At 47.2% G+C, this 18,051-nt stretch overlaps 1 protein-coding gene across 1 annotated transcript; it reads right to left on the bottom strand.

Moving 5' to 3' along the window:
• Nucleotides 1-13,899: 13,899 nt before the first annotated feature.
• On the bottom strand, nt 13,900-16,453 carry DFJ58DRAFT_819053 (uncharacterized protein). Its single transcript, XM_041391899.1, has 4 exons — nt 15,637-16,453; nt 15,200-15,590; nt 14,590-15,150; nt 13,900-14,536 (listed from the first exon to the last, which is right to left on the bottom strand). Exons 1-4 carry the CDS (start codon nt 16,354-16,356, stop codon nt 14,367-14,369), a joined length of 1,842 nt encoding a protein of 613 aa, XP_041236905.1. The 5' UTR covers nt 16,357-16,453; the 3' UTR covers nt 13,900-14,366.
• Between the last annotated feature and the right edge of the window lie 1,598 nt (nt 16,454-18,051).

The raw sequence follows: 18,051 nt of genomic DNA, 5'->3' as shown, positions 1-18,051 counted from the left end.
ATTCCTAACGATGACATCAATATTTTACCTCATCCCATCCGCCACCATCGCCATTGTAATTAACCACCTCAACCTCATCTAGAATTACCTGTGATATTATTCCTTGTTCAACCCGATCCAACTCGTCAAAATCAACAGCATTTCCCTCGAGCACTTCAACTTCGTTAACGTTGTAGCTGTGGCATTGTTCCAATGCCACAGCTATTTATCGCTGGATAAGTGTCTACTGTCAATGAATGGCAACCAATTACTCGTCTTATAAAAAGTCATGGCCTAATATAAACAACACAATTGGCACAGCTCATCTCCTCTGCCCCACCCCCACCTATCGAATCACATAACCTATAGCGAAGGAATCAGTGATGGCTGCACGAATTGCGTCAGCATTTTTTGTCCGACAATTGAACTCCCCCTCGATGAGCTTCTAGGGAAGGAGTACCATGGCAAAGACAACTGAATGGCAGATGCTCCCATTGCACAACCAGACATCACCAAAGAGAATTAGAATGATGAGGGTGATGTGTCCATGCGGTCTGACGAATACAAGAACAACCCCAATAATTCCACCATCCTTCGAATGCATATCAGAATACATATTTAACACTACACGAAGATCGTTCACTAGTGTGGGTACGCATGCAAGAATGTTCTCTCATTAATTTCTAACCTCTCCTCACCCATTCTAGTGTCATGAATTTGCGGAATACAGACATTTCCTCACCCAATCTCCTCCATGCAAAATACACATTGATCAAAATAACGTGTGAAGACACATGGTCAATACCAGAGTACTGGCATTGTTGAACCACATGTCACTAGAAATAGGGGGTGTGATGTACATGCTCTTCTGTGAGGGTCAGATGTCTCACTCCCTGTCAGAAGCAGTGCAAAAAATCATTATGTATTTCATTCATGGACTCACAATATCTTGCATTTATAACAGAAATTGGCAATTTTATTAAACACATCGGGTAAGACAGAAAGATAATATGTGAACACACATCTCAATCAATTAGCAGCAGATATTGCATGATGGAATCACATTGTAAGCTGCAGCAAGGACACTCCAATATCCATCATCCAATGTGATCATCTCGCTGCTTTATGGGACTTGGATTCCAAGCACACAAATGACCAGATGGAGCTGGCAGTCCGATGACATTGTGGTTGTTTAAAACAACGAGCACAGCGTGAAAAATATATTGCTCATGTAAGGTTATCATGGCTGACATTATATTGTTCTAAACAGCCAAGTTATACAAATTACAGCTATTTCCAAACCAATAGCCCAAATTCCATTTTATAAACTCACCGCCTTTGTTTAATTTTGGAGCGAAACAAATAACCGCTCCCCTGCCTTTCTTGACTGTTGTGTCACATATTTCTAAATTCGAACATGATATTTTTAGGCTAGAAAGACTACTCTACATCATTTGTAAGGGCTTGCTGACTCGGTATGATGACTAGCAGGCATATGAGCTAGTTCAGTCCACTCGCTTGCAATGGTGACCACTCAGCGCTACTTCTCACTAACCAGCCCAGTGATTGTACCCTCATGCTCCGCTTCCAACCAGTAGCGCCAGTGTGAAAGAGAAATAGGTACCAGGCAGTTAGCAACTAGCACTATTTATCAAATGATGCATGAGTATAGTAATCACCCCAGGAGGACTGCTATTGAAGCAACTCCCTACTAAAAGCAAGGGGAGCGATAGTGATGCTAACTAGAAGTCATGTAGATGGGCATGTTTGATAGTGGAGCAACACAAATAACTGCCTCCCTGCCTTCCTTGACTGTTACGTCACTAATTTCTAAATTTGAACATGATATTGTTGGACTACAATGACCACTCCACATCATTGGTAAGGGGTTGTTGACTTGGTATGATGACTAGCAGGCATATGAGTATAGTCATAGTTAACATCTGGGCCGTCCACCCGGAATTAAAATGGGAATTTGAAATGCCACATCGCATCAGAACCATCATTTATCCTTCCGCTTAGTAGGATATGTAACAGCATGTAGTCCCATGTGGGGGTTTCAATGTGCACATCATCCATTACCACTAGACACATGCATCCATCTATTATCGACGGAATCCGAATCATCAATCATAATCTGGATAGAGCTTACCAATCAGAAGAAGGGTTGTTTCCAATTCTTTGGGCTATTTGTCAGCATTCCGTAGTCCTAGATTCTGCAGCTCACTAGATAGCTTCTGGAGCATAGATACATGTCTTTTACTCGAAACCTCACATCTTGTCATGAGGGGACAAAGAGGCAAGGAGCACTGGACTCAGGGTATGATGTGGACGCTTGGGCATGGGATATGAAAACCAGATTGCTGTTGTGAGTTGCCATAGCATATCTTGGTGGATTTATTGTTCCCATGCTAGAAGCAGGGCAGCGACTCTCTAGGGCGTCCCAAACTCACAACAGAGGATATATTGGAGGCATTGGCTAAGGGTAAGGAGGTATGTTCAAATCATCACCTTCTTAACAGAGCAGCAGATATTTTCCAGCAGGACATACTGTCATGGGAAACATAAGTGTAAATGCCATTGTTGTCTCTTGAAGCTGGCTTTCTCACAGAGGGCAATACCCTTGGAGATATAACCTGTTAATGAGGGCTTGATGGTGATGGACTTTTTCATGATCAAAGTTAGCCTGGTGTGATCATGGGCGTTGCGAACTCTGTCTTGACAATGAAGTTATCGACAATTAGGATGGCATGTCTCTAATCGTGCTTCTCAGCTAGCAAGACTGTCAAGCGACGAGAAGGAGAAGCTTGCTTAGGGCTTCAAGCAGATAGGCAGGTAGAACCAAGTAGATTCAAGTTAGAGAATACAGGCGATACCCTACTAGTATATATAGGTAGGAAGTGATCGAGGGCGGGACTGCCAAATTAGTGGTAAGAGCAAAGGGGAGAGTGAGTCAGAGATAAGTCCTGGTCAGGCAGTAAGGGCATAGGGTTGAGTGAGTCAGAGATAAGTACCGGTTAGGCGATAAGGGCATAGGATTACACAGCACTGATTCTACCTCAGACATAATCATATATAAATTTATAATTCACATTTACAATACATAGAGTGACATGAATAGCAAATGCTCTGAGAAGCGAAAATTATTTATAATATTGATAATAGCCAAGGGGAAGGAACCAAGACCTTGCTACCCAAATAATCTAGTCGCTACCAGGCATTTCACTTGCACTGTCTTATCTTACTTTCCACTCTCACTCCCTTTGATTTCTTCTCGCTGTCGCTAGTTGGACGTCGCATAGTGCTATCGCATAAAACAACTTGCATAGCGCCTGTCACTTATACGCACGTTTCTCTGTCGGAACTCACTTGCAGCTGATTGCTACAGCGCTACTCATTAGTTTTTGGTCTTAGGTTACTATAGGTTTGAAGCCCTTTGCGCTATCGCTTCCCTTGTTTATTAGTAGGGAGTTGCTTCAATAGCAGTCCTCTTGGGTCGAAGATTACACTCGCGCCTATTTGGATAAGTAGCGCTAGTTTATAACAGCCTAGTTGCTATTACTCTTTCACAGCGCCTGCGTGTACGATGCGTGAGGCATGGCGGTTGGTGCGGTGTGCCAAACATCCTCACAATCGGTCTATAGCCGTCTGTATGGACACCTACCGGATCCACTATCCGTGTCAGATATATGCTGCATGCACTTGGCCTTCATCCTACCCATGTCCATCCATCCCCATTGGTGTGCTATTTGTCTTCTTTTGTTGTCTCTGATCACTTGCAGGCCATATTACATGTGCGTTCCCATACATGAGGCCGCCTGTGCTTTATTACATACTTACGCTACGGACTCACCTGTACTTACTGTCGCCACTTTGAGGATTCCGAGTTTGTACGATTCACGATAAATAGTTGTGCTTGTCTCTGTGAATATCACTTCCTTTCACTCCCTTGGATTCAGTGTCTAAGTTTGCGTGTCTAAGTCCCCTTAGTGTTTCTGCTATCATGGATCTTTGCGCATAACCCGCATTTCTCACCGCTCGTTCTGCTCGCACTTTCCGTTACATGGATCATTACCGGTAGCTCGTTACATCAAGACCTCGATACCTCACACTCTCCGTCGCTTTCCGTGTCCGTCACTTTCTGTACCCGTCTTCATCCGCTATCCGTACGCAAAAGCCGTATAGATTGTTAGTCCTTTGGTTGCATCCCCTTGCATATTATTTTGCGAGGATCTGCTCTCAGTAGCAATCCCCTTGGGTCGAGTCATCTCACTCACACTCATGCGGATCGGTAGTCTTTAACTTATGGACTCACCAGATATCTTTCACACATAGACTCCCATAAAGGAGTGACAACCAACAAAAAAGCCCTCAGAGACGCAAAGTTCAAAAAGCGAAAAATAACTGGCACTACAACCAGTCAAAGGCTCCCACACCCACCAAGTGAAAAAAGTGAAAAATGCTGGTGGAGTAACAACCAGCACAAAAGCCCCCAGACCCAAACATGCTGGCACCATTATCAACGGTAGACTCCCATAGAGGAGTGACAACCAACAAAAGTCCCCCCAGACCCACGAAATGAAAAAAAAAACGAAAAATGGCTGGCAGTACAACCAGTCAAAGCCCCCAGACCCACAAAGTCATAGGAAGCGAAAATTGCTGGCACCATTATCAATGGTAGACTCCCATAAAGGAGTGACAACCAGCAAAAGTCCCCAGACCCAAAAATGCTGGCACCATTATCAACAGTAGACTCCCATAAGGAGTGACAACCAGCAACAAAGGGCCCCAGACCCACAAAGTGAAACAAAAAGTGACAAATGCTGGCACCATTATCAACAGTAGACTCCCAAAAAGGAGTGACAACCAGCAAAAGTCCCCAGACCCAAAAATGCTGGCACCATTATCAACAGTAGACTCCCATAAGGAGTGACAACCAGCAACAAAGGGCCCCAGACCCACAAAGTGAAACAAAAAGTGACAAATGCTGGCACCATTATCAACAGTAGACTCCCAAAAAGGAGTGACAACCAGCAAAAGTCCCCCAGACCCACAAAGTGAAAAAAAAAAACAGTTTAGAGTGGGTGAAGAAGAAGGAAGACAGAAAGAGAAAATTTTTGGTTCAAGTTGACCGCATTTTTGCTTATATAAGCATTTCTAAATACAGCCTGTCACTTGGAAATTCACATATTGCAGAGTTATGCTACTGTCTCCCTCTATCTACTGTGCCCAGAGGCATGAATCCATGTCAATACTGATGTTCCCAGTGTTTTGCGATCATATTGATTGATTGAAGATGGTCTCAGAGTCATTTGGGCCCATGTGAAATTGTGATGTGTCAGTCAGCCTGATACCTCCCTAAGACTTGCATGACTTGATCTCAGGCTTATTTATGAAGACATGGACCAGTAGGAACAATAATTTGATATGTCAAAGTCATGTTGTTGTAAAGTTGCTCACCTATGGTCAAGTTGACCGCTTTTGCTTATGTAAGCAGTGTCACCCCTGTGATGCTGCCTCACCCAATGATTCATTTTTTGAGCTTTCACTTGACTTGCTCGGCTTCAAATAGAACTTGTTTCTGGGGTTATTGAGTCATCTGAATCTGATGGGAACACTGGTTTGGTCCGAAAAAATCATATTCCAGAGTGATGCTATCCCCTCCCCCTGGCTACTACCTACTGTGCCCAGAGACAGGATTCCATGTCAATACTGATGTATAAAAGAATGTTTCTAATGTTTTTGGATCATATTAATTGATTGGAGATGGTCTCAGAGTCATCTGGGCCCATGTGAATTGTGATGTGTCAGTTGGCCTGATACCTCCCCACAAAGATCGATTTTTATAGGCTTCCCATTACTTGTCAGTCCTTCAAGAGTATTCTTCCTGGGGGTTCTTGATCCCTCTGAACATGATGGTCAAGCCAGATTTGCCAGAAAAAATCAGGTTCTTGAGATATGCAAGGTCCCCCTCCTCCCTCCTATCTCATATATATTGATATTATGTACATAATGATATATCAAAGGATGTTCCTAGTGTTTTATGATCACAGAAAGTGATTTGAGATGGTACTGGAGCATTCCCAGCCTGTCTGAAGTGAAATATGTCAGTTTGCCTCATACCCCCCTGCAAAGATCGATTTTTACAGACTTCCCATGACTTGCTGGTGCTCCAAAAGCATTTTTCCTGAGGGTTTTTGAACCCTCTGAACATGATGGTCAAGCCAGATTTGCCAGAAAAAATCATGTTCTTGAGATATGCAAGGTCCCCCTCCCCCTCCTATCTCATATATCTTCATATTATGTGAATACTGATATATCAAAGGATGTTCCTAGTGTTTTATGATCACAGGAATCGATTGGAGATGGTCCCAGATTATTTCTAGCCTGTTTGAATTGAAATATGTCAGTTTGCCTCATACCCCCCACAAAGATCGATTTTTACAGACTTCCCATGACTTGCCAGTGCTCCAAAAGCATTTTTCCTGGGGGTTCTTGATCCATCTGAACATGATGGTCGAGCCAGATTTCCCAGAAAAAATCGCGTTCTTGAGATATACAAGGTCCTCCTCCCCCCTCCTACCTCCTATATTTTGCTGTGCTTGAATTTAACTTAAGACCGATACTGTAAAGGCCTGTCCTAGGGTTTTTTAGGTGTAGGAATCGATTGGTGATAATCCTGGACCACCTGGAGATCAATATTGGTGACATATGGTGGTGGGGCCAAAATGTCAGTATTTTGGCCATATCTCCACAACCCAACCGCCGATTTCTTTAATTGTTGGCTCATATCATTCCTGGAAGTACCCTCCATGATATGTACCAGCCCATGAAAAGAACTTTTTTCACAAGTTTGAAACCTATTTCTGAAATGACCATACATATAAGTTTGTTTGGCTTGGTGCCGTGGGGGGAAAGATATGACGAACGAGTTTGTTTGGCTTGGTGGCATGGTGGGGAAGATATGATGAGCAAGTTTGTTGGGCTCAATGAGGCAGGCGGGAAGATATGACCAATGAGTTTGTGGGGTCAATGAGGCAGGGGGGAAGATATAACGAAGGAGTTCGTGGGCTCAATGAGGCAGGGGGGAAGATATCACGAAGGAGTTCGTGGGCTCAACGAGGTGGAAGGGGAAGATATGAAGAACTAGTTTGTTTTGCTTGGTGCTGTGGTATGGTAGGGTAGGGAAGATATGACTGACAAGTTTGTGGGCTCGATGAGGGAGGGGGGGGGGGGAAGATATGATGAATGAGTTTGTGGGCTTCCCCGCCTGAGTACGGAGAAGCAGGGACGCTTTCCTCATATGGGACGGAGGAGTCCCTGCCTGAGAACGGAGAAGCAGGGACGCTTTCCTGATATGGGACGGAGGAGTCCCTGCGTGAGAACAGGGACGGAGGGACGCTTTCCTGATATGGGACGGAGGAGTCCCTGCCTGGGAACGGAGAAGCAGGGACGCCTTCCTGATATGGTACGGAGGAGTCCCTGCCTGAGAACAGAGAAGCAGGGACGCTTCCTGATATGGGGGCGTGGGAACAGGGACGGCAACAGGCTTGGCAGGGCAGCAGGGACGGGGACGGAGGCGACTGCAGGGGTGCGGTCTCGGGAAACATATAGATAGGACATCACTAACCCATTTAAGGAAATTCATTCGAATGAATTCTATGAGACCCAAAGCTGACAACTCATATAGATAATACAGCTTCGAAGCCGACTTCACAGCCACTTTGTTTCGCAGGATGGAGACCGAATTCTGCATCTCGTCTTCAGATAGAGATGGCAGCGTACATGACAGAGCCTTGTATGAGGAAATCTCGGCTGGGAGACAACTGTTGAAGTTGGACGATTGTCCCACCCAGTCTAGGGTGGTGATGTCGCCCGAATGAGCTATGATCTCCTGCAAGAGTCGTCCGAGCGCGTTCTGTCTTTTTTCTCCGTAGATTACAGGAAGGTGGACGCCGAAGATCCCAAACAACGAATACGCGATGTCTTCCTCCATAGTGGTGTCATGGTTTGACGCCCACCATAGTTTCTCTCGGGCATCTCTTGTCCCTGGATGGAAGGCTTTGAGCGCCTGCGGATTTATGCCAGTTGAACGCTCCAATTCATTCATGATACTGAAAGACTGCTTGTGGTTGCGTGAGCATATGTTGAGATATAGGGTCCAATCTACTTGGTAAAAGAGAACAATTCTAGGAGCGAGGAACTCCTGAACGGTCCATCCTCGCGTATTCCAAGTGCTGTTTGCAAGCGCACCCGACTTTGACGAAGGCGGGACATCGAATAGGTAGACGATGGTGAGCGCTGAGTGGTGATACCAGGTGAACATGGAATTAACTGATTGTTGGAGCTCGCTAGGGTTCTTCTGGTCGATGCAGCACGTATCGACCCACGCCCATTGATGCCCCGCATTGCGAGCGACTTTGCAGAACTTCTGCAACTTCACATTGGTTCCAACCGGATCTAAGTTGTATATGTTGCCCTGAATGTCGTGCAGTAGCGGCTCCTTGGTTTCCCATGTATGGGACAACATGACCCAACTGAAGTACGTCGCGACGGCTTCTTCGATGGGCTCTGTTTGGAGGGGCGCGTGTATCACCAATGAACGCAAAAGCTTTTTGTACTCTGTGCTCTTCGTGAATGCGTTTATCTGTGCATTTCGATCACATATATGCCCAGTGATAGTATTGATTAGACGAAGTGGAGCGTTTTTCAGTTTGACGCGAATGGCTCGTTGAATAGCATATTCAGATGGACTGGCGTATTGCTGGCGTAGCTCTGCAAAAATTGTAAGTGATCTTCAAGTCGGCGCTCGAGTTGTTTGGGGCTTACGTCGCTGTGGACCGGGCGCATCATCCAACTTGGAGGGCATGATTGTGAAGGCCTCGAATGCATCATCATAGTGTGCTCCACAAAGCGCTGCATTCATCAGTTTTTGCCCGAGATGAGACGTAGGGTTGAGCTCGAGGACCTACGAATATCATTACAAATGTTAAAACAACGACGGATATCGTCCGCACCTTTTCCGCGTCCGAAAGGGCCTCTGCATAGAGGTTTTGGCCCAACTTCACCTTGCTGCGGTGCACAAGATATAAATAGTATGAGGAATCCGTCTCGGGTGTTGCGGCAAGTACGTTCTCGATGGACCAGAGCTGAAGATTCCCATCACAGTCTCCAATCATGAGCAGTTCTCCATTGGGAGAGATTACAACAGAGGAAATACGTGTGGTATGTTCGAGTCGCTGTCCTATCTGCTTGTGTGACTCAGTGCTCCACAGGCGCACAGTCTTATCGAACAAGACGGTTGCAATGAAGGAGGCATCAGAAGAAATGGCAAGTGAGTTGATTTCGTCAGTGTGACCGGTGCAAGGTTGATCAATCTTGGTCCCATTTGACGAGTCCCAAAACTTGATTGTTCGGTCTTGTGATGCAGAGACGAGTTGCTTGCCGTTGGGCGTCCATACAACACTTTTAACCCAACATTGGTGAGCGAAATTGATGTCGAACAGAAGCTCAGCGACGTTCTCCGAGTCAGTGCTCCAAACCTAAACGGTACAATAGCTACCAGACGCCAATTGTAGCCCATTCGGGCTGAAGGCGACGCAACACACCGAACCCCCAGCACTCTGGAGTGTTGAGAGGACAGCGCCAGACTTCGCATCCCATATAATAACTTTTTTATCCAGTGACCCGCTTGCGAGTCTCTTTCCATCGGGGGAGAAACACACCGACGAAACCAGGTTATCATGCTTCTTCCGTTCGAATAGCATCTGCTTCCTATCAACATCCCAGATGATGATGGCTCCAGTTTCTCCACCACTCACAGATTGCCTATCGTCTGGCGACACAGCGACTGAATACACACGGTCGCTGTGTCCCTCGAATAGACCTCCCACCGATGCCATTGACTGCACGTCCCAGATTCGCAGGGTTTTATCCCTTGAAGGAGTGACGATCCGTCGACCGTCTTTGAAGAACGCGATTGCCAATACTTTCTCCGTGTGCACTCGCATAGTTTGTATTGGCGCCGGCTGGGTTGTCTGCGCCGGCGTTGCGCGCCCTTTTACAATGCGAAATGCTTTCTTTGCTCCATCAAGCAATCCTAACATATCTCTAAACAGGGAGACAGACGGTCAGTAGCATTCGAAGTTGACAAGGAACGTACTCTGGACCTCACCGGCGTAGTCGTCGATCCTATGTGTCGTGAGTAGAGTTGGATTTCTGCACATTTATAACCCAATTCATGTAGGCGCTTGTCCGTTCTGGCTTCATGCTTACCACGCTGCCACTACGCATCACTGATCATCACATCCTGCCCCTCTTCAATTGCCGATCATATATTAATTCCTTCATTCTGTTCGCAACACATCCCTGACTATACCCTGTATTCTCCCCGAAGGGTTATACCCCGAAGTTTCAGTTTCCATCAAGTGGTACCACCTCTCTTTCTGGTAGACTGCTCAAAGGGCTCTGCCAGTCGCAATCAAGACAACGAACTCATTACAGGCACATCTCACGATGGACATCCGGAATTACACGGGCAGTCGAAAATGCTGAGCATGAGAGCGATACGTCAGGCTATTATTGTTCGAGTATCGCAACCTCTCAAAAGTTGCCTTCATAAACACAATTGCATACTTTTCTTTTCCAATCAATGATCTTTCTTTCACTGGTTCCGGCGCTGCAGCACTGACAATTCGGTATGGGCTGTTATACACAGCGGTCGTGAATGCTAAAGTTGTCATAGATATGAATCTGATACTATCTATCTGACCTGGAGGTCAGGCCTCAGGGCTCCTGATTGTCGACGTCATACTACCTATCAGCTCTGGAGTAAATTTGCAAGAGACAGAAGAGTAATGGTACGGTCACATTTTTTTGACCTGGACAGTTTCATGCTACAGTCATTCTAATACACGGTCATCGGGACACTGTCGTTGAGCTTTGAACGCCCTGGAGTAATAAGGTAACACAAGACCATTGTTCTCTTTCGCTAAGGTACTGTCACTTACATAATCGACAAGGTTTACGACTCTACGAGACCGATATCTGGGACATTTACATAACCTTCGCCAGAATTCCCATGACTTGTAAAAAATAAAACAAGGCCAATTACATATATAATGAGAAGATAAAACCGACATACCCCACCTTCGCAATCTCATCATTAAGATTCTTAACACACCACTTCCCATCAATCGACTCAAGTTTAACCACTATGATATTCAGCGCCTTGCTCTGTTGCTTGTTCCTCACACCCGCTGCCCTTCTTGAAGTCGTGAGTCGACCAAGTCCCAATACCAAATGAAACTGCACGGGCAATTAGACCACCGTGACGAGCAACCAAGCAACCAAAAATAACGTGATGACGTACTAGTAGGGCTTCCCATTGGTTGGCGCGTCTATTGTCGAATTCCTATAAACATAAGAAACAAAGATATCGATAAGAGCCGCTTAGAATCGACGTACGCACCCGACAAAACACTTCAGTGACTGAAAGACTGTCTCCATATAGAGGTTTGACCAGAGATCTAGAGCTCTTCGCGCTTACCAACCAACTCGCCGCAAGATATTTGGCTTTGAAGGAGGAAGTTCCTGCAAAACTTGAAGCACAGTGAACTCTTTACTGGGCTTGAAGCTTGAAGCTTAAGGACCGCTTCGTTGGTGCACCCCGTTACTGTCGTATCCATCATGATATCGCAGTTGAGGTGGCTGAGGTACTCTTCACCCACAGAAACCAAGCAGCACAAACTGTTTACACTTGAATCGTACGTTCCTACGGACGCGCGCTGGCGCATACATTAGTTTATTTTTCTGCCAATGTGCTGTTACTCCAGATGTATTTGGGCGTTGAACCAAGGAATTGAATAATGACTTGAAACTTCGGAAGCTTGAATCGTTGTTCTGTCGATTGCGAATATATGCTACGGAGTACGAAAACCCTTTGTTTCCGAGCCACTGCTTCCTCTGGTCAAACTATCATAATTTTTACATCTTGCGAAGTTGCTCACTGTCGAACAAGTCTGCAGCGTACAACATTTTAAAATGGCCCAACAGTGAATTTTCCAAGGCAGCCTACAGATTCCTCCTAGTAGAAAGTCCAGCATCGGCAAGTTGCCATCCCCAGCGCTCTCTTCTCGCTCAGCGTCCAATTGTCTTCCGGCACAAGGCAGCAATGTACTATCCGTTCATTGAAAGTTTTGCGCAGTGCGCACAATAGTCGATATTCCATTCACATTCGTTATCCAAGCTGCGTTCGCGGTTATTCTATACCTGGTCGACTTTCAGAGAACGGTATCTCCGAGTCAGTTCTCGTGAATCTTGCCTTAAATCCAGTCGTCGTGTCTTGCTGAGTCCAGATACAGGGCATTCTTCCTATTCATCTTCGCTATGACTACTATCACTATGAAGATATCTTTAGAATGGTCGCCGCGTGCTTTAAGACCGAATCCACATATCCCTCACAGGCCACGGCTTGGCTACTTATTACAGGCGAGGTTATAAGTTTGGTTTAGGTTTTCAGGATCAGGTTGAACTTTTCCTGAGCTCAATTCACTTTCTTTCTGACTTTCGACGCCTAGTTTCCACACCCAGAGATTTCCCTCAGAGACCTTCATCTACTGACCTCCGCAAGTGATCAAAGTCAGATCATCATAAAGTTCACACACTGCGATGATACCATCGCCGCCCTATCGTCGAATGGGAAAGTATTTACGTTTACTTTACAATCTATGGGAGGTGTTCCCCTACTTTCAAGCCCCAACGCACATGGGCGCTGAGACGTTGGTTCAGTACTGTGCAGGTGGGTGGGCTCAAAAATAAGATGACATACTGTCTGACGTCTTGTAAGATGTCGATGTCGGAGTGGATGGAACTATCATAGTTTACACTCAGACCGGTCATGTCCACGTCCGCTCTCGGTCTGCGCAAATGGCCTGGGGCGTTTGAGGCTCTGGCAGTGACAACTCAGTTAGGTGTCGCATCGGGAAATGATGTGTGACACATTTCGTGGATGGGGGTTGGGATCTCTCCACTTCCTATCTGATTTCAAGGTGTTGACGACTGCATCGCGAAGTTTATTGCTTGAGAGCGAAGCCACGACGGAGATCCAATGTCAAAGGAGATGACTGATCTGTGTCAAAAATATAATGTCCTCGGCAGGCAGACATAAGAAAATCACATCCAGTCGTCCTGATGTAGGTCAGTTGTCAGGTGCCCGTGATAAGGTGCTTGAAGTTTCTGCCTTGCAGCCGTGCTGTGATCTTGCAGACGATGAGAACGCTAATATGAAAGTTCGCGTACAGGTACAAATACAGTTTGTGACCAGCCGCTTTACACCACGATGACATGATGTTCAAACGATCAACGCGGCTGCCAACTCGTTCAGCCAGAGATCGCTTGTTGGATAAGACCGGCGTGAGTTTCTGCAGCTTCCATTACACATCTCACACGACTCAGTTTAAAGACCGACGACTTCTTGTCCGCCTGCAAGCGTGCAGATGCTGCGCCGTCGATTGATGCATTCTACAAGCCCGTTGAAGCAGTTCTATTCATAGTTGCTACGTCCGCCGATTCAAATCAGCGAAACACTTTCACGAGCGACCTTTACACAACAGCCTGTAGACCTCCATCATAGTCAGATTCAAGTCAAATTGTGCTGCGCTATCAATATATACACTAGTTCAACGCAGAGGATGACACATGAAGCCTTCAAACACGGACCTTGCATCCCAACGTGCCAACACCACTAGCCGCTGAAGGCTTAGCGCTTAACCTTCTGAACCTTCGTCACATGAACGCATGCGTTAAATTAAGGCAAGCATCGCGTTAGATATTTATATCCTGACTGCCGTCACGTTGGTTGGGGGTGGTAAGTGCGGATCGGCTTATAAAGTTTGTGATGCAGCGAGTAACTGGGAGTTCAGGGTATGTGTGATGCACAGCGTCGACAAAGCACAGACCTGTTGACTTAACGCGGACTGATCGACTCGACACGGACTAGTTGAATTGATACAGATAGCATGAAATGATGGAGGATGAACCGCATGAAGCAGAAGAAGAAAAAACACAAAAAAATGAAACAAAAAAGAGCACGAGGTCAACAGTTGCAGATAGCGAGACGAGCATGGGACGAAAACATATGATTGGGGTGTGGGGTAATCCGATTGGATGGTTTGCATTAGGTGATAGAAAGAAATTCGACTGGACGATGATCAATATCGAAGGTCACCGGAGATCTAAGACGAGAAACAGCAAGACAGCAGAGTCCGGGGAGCGAGGACGGCGATCAAGGAAGCGCAAGACATATGAACGCGCAGAAATATTACATTCATCTTCTCGCCGTGTAGAGCCTTCACGAATTTTTTGGAGTCATTTCGGCCTTCATGTGCTTACTCCCCAACTTCCATGTCTTCCTCCTTCATGCCAGTCGAAGACGCACTGCGGTGGTCAGCAGCGGCATCGGCTGCTTCTCTCAACTCCGCGTCTACATCCGCATCGCCTTCGCCGTCTGCGTCTGGATCTGTGTTGGGGTCGGAGTGCGGAGAAGGAAGATGTTGCGCTGAGAGGTGTGTGTCAACTAGGGGGTGATAGAATGGAGGACGTTTCACCCACCAGAGGACACCGCACCCCGTCGTCTTCGTCCAGGGTCTTCGTCGTCTGTGGTCTGTAGAGTAGCAATCGCGGGTGGGGAGGGAGGGTCACGGTTCCGATCTCTCTCACGGTCCTTTGCAGACCCACTAGTGCGTTTCTTATCCTGTAAAAGCACAGGCGGCACGAAAGACGCTGAGCTTGGAAAGACTTGCGACTGCGACTGTGTTTGTCTCTGTGTCCCGGCAATCGCACTGACAGGAATGGTATCCGTACGGTGCAATCGAGCTGCACTGGCGTTGTTACTGCCACCCACATTTGCGTCGGTTGTTCCCCGCCGTTCTACACGCTTCATTTTTTTTCTACAGCGATCGCACACCGTACCAGGCCCTTCTGGCCCAGGGCCCCATTTTTCGACGCACTTGTTGTCTTTGTAGCGCCCTGGTAAGCCGCATTGGCGGCAGATGCGCTGGCCGATAGCGTTAGTGGGGGGGAACGAGGTGGTGGGGGGAATGGCAGGCGGAGGAACTGGTGCGATGGGAGTGACGAGGGCGTTAGGAGGTGTTAGTGGGGAGCCATTATGAGCTGGCGCTACGTCATCAACTCGAGATCCGTTTATTAAAAAGGGACGCACTGATATTTGCGCTTGACCCTGGTTTGCCTTTCTTTTGGGGAGCGCCAGTAACGGGAGGGGCAAAAATATGAGTTTGATAGGTCCTGAGCTCCCCGGGCTGATCTAATGGACCTACGGGGATACCCCTTGACTGGTGGGCAGCCAAAACGGCACGAGGAGATTGTGGCTGTTGTTCACGAGCATTCAGAACGCTCCTTTCATCAGTGGCAGCGTCAAGGAGGAGATCCTCGATGTCCTGCGAAGTAGCACGGACACTAGAGTGGCTGCTGGAGCGGGAGTGAGATTTAAGAGTAGGCTGAATGGTAAGATGGTGGTTGAGGTGTTGAATCTGGGGAAGCTGTTGGGTGTGGGGATCGATGTCAGGGATACGTCCGCGTGACATGGAGCTAGCCTGGGGAATGTGAGGAGATAGAAAGGTGGTATGAGAAGAAACTTACGGAGAGGGGGGGCCTGTGGTCATATTCACCACGTTCGTTACGTAGTCGTTTGGAAGGAGGCTGGGGTAGTGCAATGAGATAGGAAGGGTCATCGAAGCTGCCTGAGCGAGGACGGACGCCACGAGTAGATGGTGGTGGAGGGAGCGGGCCTGGAGGGAGTGCAGAAGAACTAAGTGACGAGGAGGTGTAGCGATGATGAGATCGAGGGTATGAACGGGGTGGGGGCTCTACAGTGATGCTGGGATTGGCAGAGTAAGGGCTGTGGTCATGCTGAATTTGATTTGGGATTGGGGTCAAGACAAGATGACCGCCTGCATCTCTAAGGATGCGCTGAAAACCAGCACGTGCGTCTGCAGCACGAGATTCGATGGCGGCGAGGTATTTATTGAGTTCTTCGTAAGATTCGAAAACAACTCGTCTGCGTGCTTCTGCCTCGTCTCTCTGTCTATCAGCATGGGCTACACGTGCCTCAGCTTCTTCGATGACACGACGAGCCTCGCCTGAGAGGGGAGCACCATTAACGGTTGCAGCTTGAAATTCTGCTAGCAGACGTTCTGCTTTTTCTAGCCGTTTCTTTGTGTTGCCAAGTTCTTTTGTGAGTCTGTCATTGTCGCAATAACTGTTATGTAGTAGATGTGCGAGCTGAGCATTGGAATGATTATTTATTATTCCATTTGGTGAAGGTAGAGGAGGAGAAGTCATGGGAGGTTCTGAAGACATGGTATCGCGTTAGTGGGGGAAGGGGAGGTCCATGATGGGTTTCATTATTATTGGAATGTGGGTTGATAAGAGGTGTTTCCCTGTCGGTGAACACGCCTTCCCTGTCACACATTTGTTAAGTCACTTGTCACCCTTTCCCCGGTGGCAGTCTCGGCCGGGTTAATCTTGCGTATAGCATCATGCCCCGCTCAACTCCCAGAACAAACGTTGCCGACGCACATCATTTCTTAATTAAGTAGAACCCATTTCCCTAATTCGGTCCTAACGCCATGGACCCCAGTCACTCATTTCATCCCGCCCGCCTCCTTGAAGGTTCGGGGTCTTGCCTCGTGTCGGCGCTCATGAAACCTCCTTCCACCACCGCGGCCCCCATAACCTATCTTTCCCCCCCCGTATCTCCAATATAATATAATATTTTATTTCCCCTCCCGCGCTCTTCGGTATAACATCCCGCCTCGTGTTGCGGATACTCCCGATTATTCCCGCCCTAACCTGTCGGTCTCTCATTCCCTTCGGCCAAGCTAACTCCTCTCCTCGGCAGTAACAACACGAGGCAAACACGAGGCCCCGCACCGCCCATCCCGCTTCCACGTCTGTTCTATGTTTACACCCGCCCTTGATGTCCGGTCCGTATCTTCCAAATTGTATTCCGCCCGTCTCACCCACCAAGAAGAGAACCACACCGCACCCCTACAGCATGCCCAATGTATTCGAGAACTCCTTCCGCTTCATCAACTTAAACTTTGTTTTTCACCTCCCTGTGCTGTTTTCGCTTTCTGCCTCGTTTTTCTTTTCATCTTTCTTCCCAATTCGTCTAATCGTGCCTGACAATATCCTTTTCAAATACTCATTCGTCCTCTCGTCTCCAGCGTTACCTCCGTCACTACCCTCAGCGGTCCGTTCATGTCCATACCAGTGTATTCACCACATGCTCATCCTCATTTGAGTTCATTAGGCCTCGATTTCTACTGTTCATTGACATCATTCATATCCAGACTTGTATCCGGCATCTTCTAACCGGCATTGACCGGCACAGCATAATGCTTCCCTAATTGGCCCATATCCTCCAGACGCCAGGAACCACAATGTCCAATCTCATTTTTTCGTAGCTCGTGTCCTCCTCGAGGTTCCATGAACTACCTACGTTCTCCACCAAATTCCCGACGTCCTTTAACCAGAATGCCGTTCTTGATTTATCGGCGGCTGTGCAATTATACTGGTAACTGCCACAAGTGATCCTGCGTAACGCAAGTAATTTTTGAAAATCCGTAATACACTGGCTTCGATTCTCACTAACCTGCGCTCGTCGGCGATAATATCTCCATCTTATGTTTTTACTCGAGGTATTCTATGGGGAACGCCATCCTCAAACCTCGGGTGTTCATCGATCATCCCCGACACGTTTAGTCAGTTACGCTGCCATCGAGAATGGTTAGCCTCAAATAAATCTCACAGCTCTGGCAGCTTGTACGGCTCCGGAAAGTTACCTTGCACTGAAACATGCCGGCGACGTTGCGTTCTTGAAGCTCTCCGTGGTCTACGCCGTTCACAATAAGCAATAGAATTACGATAGCTTGCCCTTCGATGCGGGTCCCGTTCAAAATGTGAGATGCCGTACGTGCTATGTATTCACAGCTACACCCAATGTGTAGAAGTCTAGCGGCGGCCGTACGCAGCGGACAAACTCAGCGAGTT

Source organism: Suillus subalutaceus, assembly GCF_016647625.1.
Source record: "Suillus subalutaceus strain FC151 chromosome Unknown DFJ58scaffold_200, whole genome shotgun sequence".
In the NCBI taxonomy this organism is placed as follows: domain Eukaryota; kingdom Fungi; phylum Basidiomycota; class Agaricomycetes; order Boletales; family Suillaceae; genus Suillus; species Suillus subalutaceus.
Note: the sequence above shows the minus strand (reverse complement) of the source record. Positions and strands in the feature narration are given on the sequence as shown.

Bases quoted from the DNA above. Each gene is read 5' to 3' on its own strand.
- DFJ58DRAFT_819053 (XM_041391899.1), bottom strand. From the start codon at position 16,356: ATGTCTTCAGAACCTCCCATGACTTCTCCTCCTCTACCTTCACCAAAT. The intron at 15,591-15,636 runs GTAAGTTTCTTC...CACATTCCCCAG, and splicing joins ACCACAGGCCCCCCCTCTCC to GCTAGCTCCATGTCACGCGG. The intron at 15,151-15,199 runs GTGCGTCCCTTT...ACGTAGCGCCAG, and splicing joins AGGGTCAAGCGCAAATATCA to CTCATAATGGCTCCCCACTA.